The following is a 14,205-nucleotide window of genomic DNA, read 5'->3' as shown; positions in this document are numbered from 1 at the left end:
TGGCTCCCAACAGGCCCCACTCTGCCTGCAGACTATGGGGCTAACGTGTCCCTCTGCACAGCGAGGGCTGCCCGTTCCATTAGGCAGCCAAGGTCTTTGCTGGATCTACAAAGACATTGTGCAAAAAACGAAATTCCTCACTGCCATCAACTCCTACCCGTGGAATCCGTCTCACCTAACCCTCCCGAGGTTTAATCAGAGGGGAAGAAAACAAGGGTTTCTATTTCTATGCCTGAAAGTCCAGACCCTCCTCTTAATTCCTGATAAGGAACTTAAAGACACCCTTCTGGTCATCAGCATGGTAGGCCAGGGCCTCAGCTCACCATCACCCAACTTAGTCCTCAGCCTGTGAATAGAATGGGCCCACGTATTTCAGGGACTGTGAAGCGAAGCCTTTGTGACAGAACTTTCTTTCAGTGTGTGATCCTAAATCAGGAAAAGAGCTTCGGTCTCCACCTTCTGGAAATGTCTGATTAGCTGCATGGCCTCAGGAGCAGCTGATACCCTGAACACGTGGGCTTTCATATTTTTCAAACTAATTCACTTGGGTTGGATTGGGCTGGGTTATTTGAACATTTGTAAGTCAAATGCTTATGATATTGTTATATGATGATCAAGCAAGTCTTTTAAAAAGTAGCTTCCTTTATTAAAAAAAATTTTATAAAAAGTTTAAAGGCCACCAATACATAAAAAGTCCTCTGTTCTGCTTATCTCCTCCTGTCTTAGAAGCAATCATGATTAAATATATAAACCCAAGGAATACCTCGGTTACGTCATCTGTGCACGATTATTCTGACAGCTGTGATATTTACACACACAGCTGGGTGCAGAACCGCTGACTTGCTCCCTCCCTTCCAGGAAGTCTGGGCAGAAAGTATAAAACCTAAGTGCCCCGGCTTACTCCCTGCAGCTACAGCGGGATTTTAAAAACCTGTCTGTTGCTGCCTTGAGGAAGGTACTAGGCACCATTCAAGACTGTAGAAATCTGTAAATTAAGTCTGAAGATTGATCAAAAATGGGGTGAACGTTTAAATTTTTAAAATTAAGATAAAACTCTCATTGCCACTTGGCCCTCCCCAACACCACAGCACTCCGCCTTGCTTTGTGCTCCCTGGCCCCACCGTCCTCCAGTGCTTCACTGTGCCACATCTCCAGGACCACGCCTTGCAGATGGACCCGGTCACTGCAGCTCTGGGACAGCAGCATTACACTGGGGCAGAGGGACACAAGCGTACAGCACTCACCATCCATCCCTGGAAATAAACCTGCATCCCGCTCTCCCGTTTGTATGTGCCTCCTTGTTCTACAAATCACCTCTTGCAAATTTTTTTTCGGGTTTTTCTCCTACCTGTGTTTTCCTCCACCCTGGGAACCACTGTGTGGGCACACATTTTCATTAGGAGATTTCTACAATTCCAGGGAAGTTGAAGACCTAGGGGTTGCTCAACAGACAGAGAGTCTGAAAATCTTAAATGTCCACTAGCACTTATTTAAAGAAGAAAACAATGAATGGTAAACAACTCTGGCTAGTGTGGAATATGAAGGGAACAAAATCTGTTCGCAGAGAAACTGTCTTGGCCTAGAGAAAGTCTAGAAGGGGACGATGCTGGTCTGGGTGAGAACTCAGCCTGCATGCCTGGGGGTGGCAGGGAGCAGGTGGGGAGCAGATGGGGGAACTATCTCCACTCAAAGTAGAATTTCAAGTCCAAAGAGTCTTGGGTTTCCACGAGAACTGCCCTTCAAGGTGCATTTACTGCCACATGCTCCCTGCTCACCGGGTGTCAAGGCTCGCGGTACTATAATTAAGAAAGTAAAGTACGACTTGTATGTTGTTTCAAAATACTAACATGGCACTCTTAAAAGAAGGCTACAGTAGAATCACCTTTCACAAAAACTCTCATAAAAATAATTTAAGGAAAAGCTATGAAGATGATGAAGGCAGAGCACATTAGATGTTTGTTTGAAAGTATGAAACCTCTGGCCAGCGCTCTTACTGGCCATGTCGGACACAGCGATCCGAAAGCAGCGTGTGTTTTGGCAGAGCAGGCTAGTTCAGAGCAAAGTCTGGGGTTTGGGCTACTTAGCCACACAGCCTGGTCTGCTCTTGTCATGCACCACGAGTAACTTATTTAACTCCATTCTCACTTTGTTTATGTCTACAGTGGAGATATTAATAACACTGCCTCTCAGAGTTGTTTTGGAGACTGGATGCATGTCTGGAAAAGCACCAGGCACTGAACACCCTGAACTGGCTACCAAACCTGTGTTGACATAAACATACCTTCAGGAACACCTGCAGGTCCTGGGCTTGAGTATGTTGCAGAATCTCCTGTTGCAGATGCTTGAATATGGCCACACAGATGTACACTTGATAATCAGGACCAAGGAAAATGCAAGTAGCAATGTAATGGCATATTTCTATCCAATCCATGTAATTCCAGAAGCACTGAGTGATCCACTGCAAGCAAATCTTCAAAAAACAGTTCATTAAAAAGCTTGTTAAACCACATCTGACCATCACAAAGCAGCAACCAGTAACACAGAGCCAAGGAAAGCCTTGCATGTAATTAAGAGGGACATCGCATAGCTGCCTAACGAGTGGGCCTCGCCTGGCTGTCCATGGGCGAGAGCCCACAGTGTTTGGTTGCTGCTGCCCAGTGCCCTCCTTCTCCACGCTGCTTGCCTCTTACCCAGAACACCAGGTGCTGTCTACAGACAGCAAAGGGTAAGAGACTATTTTAATTCAGAGATGCGAATTTTCCCCTCCTACCTATAATCACAGATGTGTAATTATGCAGATGGAAGACTGCTAAATGTTACATCAATGCAAATAGACTCTTGCTGAAACAGAAAACAATCTAAACCAAACAGAATTATATAACATAAAAGCCAAGAGCAAAAATGAAATTTTTACAAAAGGGTCGTTTTTCAGTTTTGTTTTTGCCCTTTCGTTTAGCTTGTTTTCTGAATAACATTTGTTCAGATCATAAAAGCAACACACCCCCATTATGGAAAATGGAAAAGTTCTTGAAAAAATGATGAAGAGATTAATGGGAACAGTTTGGTACATTATGGACTGAGCCCCCAACTTTCCTTGAGAAAGATGTCAGAGTCCTATCTCTAACCCCCATAGCCCAGCATGTGACCTTAGAAACATCCAAAGAGTTTGGCTGAAAAGTTACTTAGATATCCAGGTAAGCCAGGCTGGACAAGGCTACTGAATGACCAATCCTCACGGTTTAAAGGCACTACCTTTAACAACTCTTCTTGCCTCACCTTACTTGCTCTCATCACAGATTTAGCTACGAGGAAAACTAACCTCAGAGTCCCTGTGTTTTAAGTGAAGTCCTCACTACCTGAGTGACCTTCCCAAGCTGATTCACTTCTCTGCTCCTGAGTTTGTCCATCAGCCACATGAGGAAGGCTAAAGGTTTAGATGAAGTTCAGCTGGGAAATATTTTTCAAACTACAGAGTTGTCACAACAATGCAAGACAGTATCCTTATTGTGCATCTAGGGAACACTGGTTTGCATTTACATGTAGGTTTACATTTTCATAAAGGGCCATCACAAAATATGAAAGTGTCCCGCCATCAGCTTCAGTGACAGGGTGGAGCCAGCAAAGGAGGAAAGTTGAGCAGGATTCTTACTGGAAATCTACGGGATGGTCCAGTGTCAGTGCAATAACCTGACACAAGGACAGGGACCCACGAAGTACAAGAGGCCTCTAAGGTCACATGCTGGGCTATGGGGGTTAGAGATAGGACTCTGACATCTTTCTCAAGGAAAGTTGGGGGCTCAGTCCACAATGTACCAATCATTAAAGATAAGCCATGAAAGTGAACAAAACATACTAAAGAAGTTTTTCAGGAAAAATAAAACTATTCAAAGAGTTAATCAGAACACAATTTTTTGTTACTCATTTAAAGAGAAAATATATTCAGACTTCTACTTTCTTTCTAATGTCAGTTACTCTTAAATGAAATTCTAATCAACAAACACGCATTTCTGAGCATGTTTAATGTTTTTTACTCTGGTTGAGCTTATTATTTTTACTCAGGAGATCTGTATATTTCATGTAGCAACCTTCCCACAAATCCTTCGCTAATCAACTAATCCCCGAGTATCTAAAAATACACAACTTCAAAAAGCTTTGCTCCTAATTAGATCAAAATGAATAAGCTTTGAAACACAAAATTCATACCCAAATAATTACCTAATCACATATACCTATTTAGTTACTTAAACCTGTTTTCACATTTTATAATTAGCAATAAAATGAAAAATAATATAAACAAAGCAATGATACGCACTTCTGAAGGCCAAATGATTAGCTCAACAGGGAGCCATCATAAGAGCATTTATACATTAGTTTAAGAAAAAGAATAACACTGCTGCTTAGAAATGTAATAAAATACATTTATTGAGTAAATCTATTTGTAATGCAGTTTCAAACTGATAAAATACTTTAATAAAATATATCAAATCAATAGAATGTTTTTTAATCACTAAATTGATACAGTGGAACCTGGGATATTCCAAGACTATTTCCATAGTCTTTAGTAATCTATTTTCACATTAGATATATTATGAACTCATAAATGTTAATATATTACCTAAACGGACTCAAGGTAAAAAAAAAAAAATCAATGATCACCTCAATAAAAGCACAAAAAACCTTTGACAAAATCCAACATCATTTCATGACAGAAATACTGATGCAAATAGGTACAGAAGAATCTCACGCTAAGCTGGTCAAAGCCATTTGTGACAAGCCTGTAGACATTCTACTGAAGGGTGAAAATCTGAACACATCTCTAAAATCAGAAGTCACACAAGGCACACCACCCCCCTCAGTCTGGTGTCGCAACTTTGGCCAGAGCAGTTGGGCAAAAGAAAGAAAAGGGTCATGCAGGAAAGGAAGAAGTCACATAATCCTTCTGTGCAGATGCCGTAATTCTTCACACACAAGGCCCACAAACCTACACCAGAAGACTTTTAGGCTTCATGAAGAAATCAAAACACAAAAATCAGCAGGAATTATGATTGGCGGAGAAATAAATCAGGAAAAAATTCCATTCACAGTAGCTTAAAAAAAAAAAAAAAGAACAAAGCAAACCTAGGAATTGACCTACCCAAGAGTATGGGAAGCAATGAAAACGTGAGCACACTGAGCACAGCAGAGTGGACACAGAAGACAAAGATCTTCCAAGCTTGTGAGCTGGCAGAATTACTACCATCAGAATGGCCATGTTACCCAAGGGGTACTGATCCATGGCATCCCATCAAATGCCAACAACATTCTTCACAGATCCAGAAAAATCAATCCTAAAATTCACATGGAAACATCAAGACTCAGAATAGCTACAGTGATCTCAGGAGGTGGGAGCAAGGCTGGAGGCATTATAATACCTGATTTCAAATCATACTTCAAAGCCATAGCAACAAAAAGAGCATGGTATGGTACCAGCACAATAAGAGACACATGGATCAATGGAACACAACAGAGGACACAGAAACAAACCCACCTGACTACAGCCATCTGATTGTGGACAGAGCAGCCATAACAATACACACTGGAGACATGACAACCTCTTAACAAGTGGTGATGAGAAAAATTGATCTCCACTCATAAAAGACTGAAACTACACCCTTGTCTTTCACTCGGTACAATCAATCCGAAACAAATAAAAGACTGAGGTACAAGACCTGAAAATGAGAAACTGTTAAAGGACAGCACCGAGAAACTGCTGTGGCCAGAGGCCCAGATAACAACTTGATGAGAGGGACTCTCAGCACACAGAGTACAGAGAATCAACACCGAGACCACATCACACTAAAAGCTGCGCAGGAAGTAAACAACCAGCAGGGCGGAGGGGCGGCCCACAGAACAGGAGGCTGTCTTCACCAGCTACTCTTCCAGTAGAATATTAAGATCTGGAATTTGTAAGGAAAACAAAGTCCTAAACACCAAAAGAATAAATGGAGAAAGGAATTAAACAAACACTTCTCGGAAGAAGTACAAATGGCCAGGAAGGAAGGAAAGTGGGGGGGCAGGAAACTAGAAGGCAGCTTTTGAGAGGGAGGATGGGAACAGGAGGGGGATAATGGGATGGAAAATATCAAGGTGTGTGAAATTCATGCGCCAATTACCCAAAATGAACCTTCCCATTCTGTATTACTAGCATGTAGTAATAAAAAATAATTCAAGGCTACTATGAAGAAAATACGTACAATTCACAAGTGGGAGAGGTTTGCACAGTGAGTTCCACTTTTAGAGAACATATAAACATGATTAAGGAACACACTAATGTGGGCAGTTAACCAGAAGATCTGACTCGTTAACAAAACTATGAACACATAATTGAATGGGCTAATGCTCAAAGAAACAGAAAATTCAAAAGAGAAAAATTTCAACTAGTAAATTAGTGATTAGTTTTTCAAAAGTCAAATGCCCCAGACCTAATAACTAGTGCTTGCTTCATTTATATCAAGAGAGTAATATCAATCAATTTGGTATATAGTCAAGGGTCTGAAAAATGTTCCTATTTTTTGATTAAGTATTTTTACCTTTAGGAACTCTGACCACAAGTTCCAATGCGGGGGGAAGGGATCAAAGAGCTATAACTCAATTCAAAGGAGGAGACAGTTTTAGGCACAATAAAGTTAGTGCAGTCTGATGACAACACAATGCAGAGACAGTCACATCTCTGCCCACAGCAGCCGGGAAGGCATGGAAGCTGCTCAGACCCAGGGCAGAAGCAAGGGCAGGGTCCTACGCGCTTTCCAGCATGCTAGGACACAGCCTCTCCTGCACTGGGGGAGCTCCCGTCCGGCTACCTCAGGGAACTCTGCGCTAGCCTGCATTTCGCTGTGGTCACTGTTGAGGAAGCACTGTCCCCACTGAAAAGCCATGGAATCTCACCAGGCTCTCAGAAAGTCTCCGTCCTAAGAGGTAAAAAGAAACTCACAGTCTTGGAAGACAGGGATCAACAACAGTCACAGTGTGGGAAGCCAGGGATCGACAACAACACAAATCTCATTAAAGCAAGCAGCCAAGGATCCATTAGAGACTGAGGTGTACACTTTTGTCAAGGTCAAGATGAGAGGCCCATTCTCCTGAAAGACCCAAACGTGGGACCTGAGGAGGTGCTCCTCCCCAGGGATTACCTGCGACGCTGCAAACCCAGACATGTGGAAGGCTGAGAACACCAGCGGCACCTCGGTCTTCAGTAGCATTTCAGTGCAGTGAGCGCTGCAGAAATACACGGGGGACAGGCCTGATTCCACTGTATCCACAGGCAGGTACCTCTGCAAGGAGAGAAGGTCGAGAATAACCCAACGCGACCCGACTCACACTTAGCTGAGCCTTTTGCTTTTGTTGCGAATTGCTGCTTCAAAATTTACGTGGTAGCATCACATTACTGCAGTTATTATGCATACGGAAATTAAAGGTCAGACTGTGAAATGCGGTGGCAGGGACACACCTCCATAAACGCAGACACCAAGACTAGCTAGACTACTTTTCATTTTTAAAAAGTTAACAATTTTAACTATCCAAGACACCAAGCCTAGCTAGACTACTTTTCATTTTTAAAAAGTTAACAATTTTAAATTAAACAAATCAAACATAAGTTTCCTATGAGATAAAAAATGGAAGATTTCTTCCTAACTTTATAGCTAAGGTGCACTTAGGTTGAAGTTACAATAATCTGAAATCACCAAGTTGACTTGTCAGTAGATTTCCTGTCTTGTCATTCTTCATTATAAATCATTTATTACTTCACAGTGCAGAAATACGTATTTGTAGGAATATATACATTTTGTATATCCTGCATGTGAAGCCCTTAATCCTATCTTTTGAACAAGAGAATCTTTCAGGAGGTCGTTACTAAACAAAACCCTAAAACAACTTACCATGTGATGATTCAGAAGACCCTTTGATGCATTTATGTAACTACAATTATATATAAAATACTGTATTTTTTATAACAGGTTCAATTGGAGATAGACACATGGAAAATGTCAATTCTATAAACTAGCAAACAGACTGCACATGAAGTGATCTTAAAATCAACCTTATACAGATATCCAGGACAAAATGATGGACTGAGAATTACTATCACCTGATTCATGCCATGGAAGACATTTGTTTCACAATTTGTAGAATAACTAAATCTAATAAACCTAGCGAAAGTCAATATATATTTAAATTTTCAATATAAACTTAGGTAGCATTTTTCCAAATACATGAATAATAGTCGCATAAGAACTACATGCACATGAAATGATTCTTATTGTAGATTTTCTTCTATGTTACTGGAAATACCTTCAAAGTAAGTCCATTAAGAAATAGAAGACAACAGAAATCAATTCTATTCTCAAAGAAAACAAGGCACTACTGTGCAAAGGATTCCAAAGACAAGGCAAGAGTCCTTCCATCTTTGTGAACTGAAATTATAGCGTGCAACTTGGTAGCCGACACAGCTCCTAAAATCAAACTTTACACAGAGTGCTACACTTGGTACAGACTCCACTGACTGCTTCCTGGGATGAAGGAGTCATCGATAATGTAAATTTATTAGTGGGTCCATCAGTTACCATCACATGGCCTAACTTGTGCAAAGTTTTCATAAAAGCTGATCAGTAGTGGCAGCTCTGATTCACATAAACACAACAAAGGGTCTTCTGCACACTGTTCACTGCACATTTAGGTTTCCAGTAGGTGACAACACCCTGAAAGAACAGAAACTCTGATTTCCAGAATACAGGGCCAAAGGACTGCACATGCAGGGTAATAGCACTGAATTATCCTGTACGTAACACAAACTACTGTGTAAATTATGCCAGGAAAGCTGCAAAAACAGTGGTCAAACAGACTTCTCCTAAGTCATTAGGAGATATCAGAGAGTGACATAATACGAAACAAAGATTTTATAACAACTGTAGGGTTCAAAACAAAAGGCAGCAGTCTTCGTTTGCTTTTCCACTACTGGGAGTTAGGAGGAGGCATTTTATTGATGACACAAAGAAAATCCTGGCTTTGCGTGGCTGTGGAAGGCAAATGGAAAGATCCCGCCCTAGACTGGAAGCCCCAACAGACTGGCCAGCGAGGGCTCATTCCAGAGTCCTTGGCAGGGTGTGGGGCAGGTGACATCAGCAGGCAGGCGGGCCTGTCCCTCCTGGAGAGCGACCCAGAGGAGACCGAAGACTTCTCAGAACTTTAGTTCTGTGACTCGAGAAAACGGCAATCTTTTCCTTTCAGGAATAAAGCAGGAAAATAGAATCTTCAAGTATGAATAAGACATAAATAAAGTCATACGAAAGAGAAATCCCAGACATTAGCCCTCGTTTCCACGAGGTTCACTGCCCAGGGCGACAGAGTGCTGTGACACGTGGGTCACTGCAACTGAACCCCACCAAACGTCACTTGCATCCTTCTGAGCCAGGTTATCACCCCAAGGAGTGAGCCTGGCCTCAGCGGTACTGACCGTCCCTGCACCCCACAGCCTGCCCTGCTGGACCAGCAGTTCCAGATCACAGGCTAACGTCTCACTTTGGCCCGATTTCACATCAGTGCAGGTTTGATTGTATATGCATAGAAAATTCTGTGGGTTTTACTTCAGTTGACTTGTTTGCCCTTTCTGTATGTTGTACTAAAAGAGAAGGCAGGTATGATTGTTACTTTTGCTATAATTAGTATGTGAAATGAGGTATTCCTACATGGAAAGCCTTTAAATTTTTCTTAAGTAACATTTTCTCAACAGCTTTAGTGTTAGTAATTGGCCAAACTGATTCTCATTGGAATTCCACAAACAGATTATCATTTTAAAAGATTTTTTTACAATTTAAAAAAATAATAATTAAAAACAATTTACTTTACTCAATTAATCAAAGAGTTACACAGATGGTCCTAAATGACTTCAAGGGATAATTTTATTTATTTATTTATTTATTTATTTATTTATTGAGACAGAGTCTTGCTGTGTAGTTCAGGCTGGCCCTGAGTTCACTATGTAACCCAGCTGGCCTTGAACTCGAGATGATCCTCCTGCCCCAGCTACTGGAGTGTTGAGAATATAGGCATGCACCACTATGCTTGGCCTCAAAAGGTAAATTTTCATATTAACTTTATCTCACGAGTAGTATGATCATACTTTGTAAAATTCTGAGAACTTCTTATCGTTTTCACTAGCAATTAAGTTTCATTGCATCTTGTTTCTCATGCTTACTTTTAAATTTTTATTATGTAATTTAACATATTCTTAAGAATACAGAGGATCCCGGGCAAGTGTGAGGTCATGGGTTCCATTCCCAGTACCAGAAAAAATAAAAAGAGGGGGGATCAAACAGTTTTTACTTATTTTTTCAGATTTTAAAGAACTAAAAAGTCCCTTACATGTTTCTATTTAAATATTAATTCACATATTTAAAATATATTTATTACCATGGGCTACAGTTTGGGACCTAGAGCGTACATTTAATTTATGGATAATATATAATATAATTAAGTATTTACCGGGAGTTGATGCACACTCTGATCAAAGATACAATAGGGCATGGCAGTGCAGCTGGGCAAACAGGACCAGAGGGACAGACGGAGGCTCCTGCAGCCTGCGGGCTGAGCCGAGGGACACACAGGCTCTGGACGGGCCACAGCCCAGCATCCCAGCAGCTGTAGCTCTGCAGTTGCCGCCTGTGCAGAACCTGCCCCGGGCTGGAGACGATGGAACAGATGGAGCAGAAAGGGCCGAAGAGCAGAAGTGTAACCTTAAAAACTCTTTCTACCTTATGGATACAGCCTTTCTCAGATTCTAGTTTACAGTAGTTTGGAAACAGTTCCTTTGATGAAAGTCTGCAAATCCTCTTATGGCATCTGTGTCATAGGGTTCATGAGAGGAAAGTTTCTCATTATGGTGAACAGCAAAAATTGGAAAGCTGTTCAGCACTTGCTCAAGGATGTTTCAAATCATAAAACCACAACACTTCATTTAATCCTTGGTGCCTTGGTTTGTCTTTACTATCATACACAAACATATACATGCATACGTACATATGCAAATGCACACGTATGTGAGACCCTTCTCACAGCTTTCCCCACCCGCCCGCACCTGTCTCGGTATGGACCCCCTGCTGGCATGGACCCGGTCACCGGAAGGGCTCGGAGGGTTCAGAGCGGTGGAGGTAGCAGGCAGCTTCTCCCAACTGCAGACCTCAGCCCAGTGCAATGTGTGAGAAAAATAAGGAGAAGCATCAAGAAGTAATTAAGAATATGCTCTTTGCTAATGTGATTGCTGAGATCTCGTAAGACTAACTTACTGTATCAAAACATATTTATAGGACCTCAATAAAATTCACCATTTTCAAAATGTCTAAAAAAAAAATGAGTCCTTTTTCTCTATCCAATGTGACTACAATTTCTACTTGATAAATGGTTTTCTTACAGTGATGTTACCATGAACAAGATCTACCGAAATAACAAAAAATCCATTCAATAATTTTCTCACATCTGGCATTTAACGAACACAACTTCATAAATAAATGTATAATGATTAAATAGTATCTAAAGTTAAACTTCCGTGTTATCATCATGCTGCGATTTCACAAAAATGCTTCAAGTATCATTACCTTTTACCCAGTCACTATTAGACAGAATACCAAACATTCAAGAAAATGTTACATCAGTATCCTCAGGAAGACTCTGTCAAAACTGTGCTGAAGACAAATAAGCATAAATTCCTGGAGACCCCTGTTCAGGTCAGGCGGCCCAGTCTGCAGCGTGCAGCGAGCAGACTCACCGAGCAGCGCAGGCGCGAAGGCCACAGGAAGGCGGAGGCCAGCAGCCTGGAGAAGCGCAGCAGGCAACGCAGCGTCCTCTCGGGGTCCCCGCCCAGCAGCAGGAACAGCGAGGACGCGAACCAGTCGAACCCATCGTGGCCCGCGGAGGCCCCTTGCAGGCAGACTGGAGCCGTCAAGGAACCGTGCAGAGGGACCTGGGGTTGGGGGAGGAGCTGGGCCCCGCAGGGCCAGGGTCCCTGCCCAGGGGAAGCCAGTGGCACTGCTGCTCGCAGGGCGATAAACTCAGGATCCTTAAGTGTTAGAAAGATACAGCGCATGCACAGTTATACTTAAACGTTCTGTGTGCGACACACCCAGGGGAGGCCAGGGCCGCAGCGGTGGGAAGACACCCAGCGCCCTCGGAGGCCAGCGCCGCCGTTCTGGGCTGGGACCTAAGCCCCTTGGTCACCAAGGCAGTGCGCGTGGGCCCACACGGCCTTGTCTGGAAGCAAACTGTTTCGGAACAGCTCAAAGAAGTAACGTGAGGGCCGGCTGGGGGTGGGGGGAAGCGGCAGTATCCTCGTTCTGGCTCTACGAAACGAGTTTTTAAAACGTCCTTTGGAAGGTCTGACAGTCAGTACTTTAATTACTTAAAGAGTCAATGAATATGACTAAATCTAATGATTATGACTCAATTTAAGAAAATTTAGTTTAAACTACAGAATAAAGTACCATCTGGATAGATCATAACAAATCACTAGTGTAGCCTAAAGTTTTATTTTACTAGGTGTTCAGGTATCCTATCAAAGAAATATGAAAAATGTAAGAAGATATCCAACTATTGTGAGTCTATTCAAAAAGGATACAAAGAGAAGATTTCACAGGTGCTTGCTGCAGCTTTAGAAATCTGTCGCAGTGCTTCAATACCAAGGCAAGATCGGTTTCGGCACCATCCTTCAGCAAGCTGAGAAGCCTGCCGTACCTGCGTTAAAAGCCCATTAAAAAGCATTAAGTGGAATCACGCTCTGCACTACACAATCGCATTTTACAAGTCCATCAATGCCTATTCCTCTGGATACGCCAAGGTTTCCATGTTGGAACTCCTACATGCAACAGTGCACTCAGGAAAGATGACCCCTCAGCACCTGTTCCCGGCAGCTGTGGCATATCTGGATTAGCAGGGGGACCTAGGTGATACTAATAACCTTACAGGAGACAGAGAAAATAAAATGCTCTAAAGACACACTGGAAGTAGTTATATGCTAGTCCAAGTAAGACAGTACTTTTATAGCAGTGTGTGATGGTACACAGCTGTAATTCCAGCACTCTGGAAGGCTGAGGCAGGAGGACTGCAGTATGGAGCCCTGCCTGGGCACTTAGCAACTCAGCAAACCTTGTCTCAAAACAAAAAAATATGAGGGGCTGAGGCTGTAGCTCAGAGCAAAGGCTCCGGGTCCAATCCCCAGCTCCACGGTCACACAGTCTGTCTGTTTTGCTTGAAATCTCACTGAGCTGTGGCCCCCTTCAGTGAAGTCCATTCTGTGGTGGCACCACCTGGGGTGTCCAGGGGCTGGAGCAGAGCCTGTCGGCCAGGGCTGCTGTGCTGCCCTCCATGATTCTACATGGGTGCCAGCTCAAACACACTCCACGCTACCCCCAAACTGCATCACAGTCATTTCCGCCTGCTTCCCGCAAAGAAGGTATTACCCTGAGTTAAACATCCATGACTGCCTCCTGTGTTATCTACCACTCTGAGATGGAAATGCAGCAGGATAGTACGTTTGGGTGGAGCCACAGAACAGGATGAAGGAAGGCACACACACTACGTGATCGGTGGACAGCTAGAATTCATGCTGCCATTTCATCAAGCTGTGAATTCATGAAACACTCAGCTCTCTAACAGCATCACCTGCGCCCCTTTAATCCTGATACATAAACTGACTCTGTAATCACAGCAGGGTGCCAAGTCCCCCCCCCCCACCAAGAAGGCGAGAGAGGGGGGGGGCTTCAGGCACTTACTCCTCAACGCCCCATCCAGATCTACAATGCCCATTTCTTTCAAAGCTGCAATTTGAGCAGTGACAATCATCTTGGCACATCTGAATCTAATCCTATAGTACTTTTGTACCCATTGCCATCATGTAACAATTAGGACCCATCAAACTTAAGAAAATGGTAGGACTGTGCTACCAGCACACTGAGGTCCACACTGCTGTCTGGAGAGAGGACAGGAGCAGACTTCACCGTGCCCTGGGGCCTCTGGATAGTACTGAGCCGAAACTGACTTGCAGGGCCGAGTAAGGTAACCATGTGCTGACATCCCCAAAGATGATGCTGTTGTTTTCTGAATGATAAACCCTGCATTTAAAGTTTACAGAACAGTTGGCTGATAAATATTATTAAGTTCATGCCAGGTAGAATCTTTGGT

The 14,205-nt window shown here is 42.8% G+C and overlaps 1 protein-coding gene across 9 annotated transcripts in view; it reads right to left on the bottom strand.

Moving 5' to 3' along the window:
- Positions 1-14,205, bottom strand: part of Tbc1d32 (TBC1 domain family member 32) — a 227,335-nt gene that overhangs the window by 83,888 nt on the left and 129,242 nt on the right. For 7 of the 9 annotated variants that reach the window (XR_010042767.1, XR_010042768.1, XM_063235087.1 and 4 more), the window contains 5 exons: positions 12,644-12,759; positions 11,798-11,961; positions 11,111-11,212; positions 7,170-7,310; positions 2,282-2,470 (listed from right to left, as the gene is read on the bottom strand). Coding sequence is in view for 7 of the 9 variants with exons in the window: in XM_063235087.1 (XP_063091157.1) it covers positions 2,282-2,470; positions 7,170-7,310; positions 11,111-11,212; positions 11,798-11,961; positions 12,644-12,759 (712 nt within the window). In the remaining 2 variants the exon portion in view is untranslated. Of the gene's footprint in view, positions 1-2,281; positions 2,471-7,169; positions 7,311-11,110; positions 11,213-11,797; positions 11,962-12,643; positions 12,760-14,205 lie in introns of those variants that run through there. The other 2 variants (XM_013143492.2, XM_013143494.2) reach the window with 2 other exon arrangements.

Source organism: Cavia porcellus, unplaced genomic scaffold (assembly GCF_034190915.1).
Source record: "Cavia porcellus strain 051 isolate PalLab524CR breed Dunkin Hartley unplaced genomic scaffold, mCavPor4.1 scaffold_24, whole genome shotgun sequence".
Classification (NCBI taxonomy): domain Eukaryota; kingdom Metazoa; phylum Chordata; class Mammalia; order Rodentia; family Caviidae; genus Cavia; species Cavia porcellus.
This window is presented reverse-complemented; position numbering and strand designations above follow the sequence as displayed.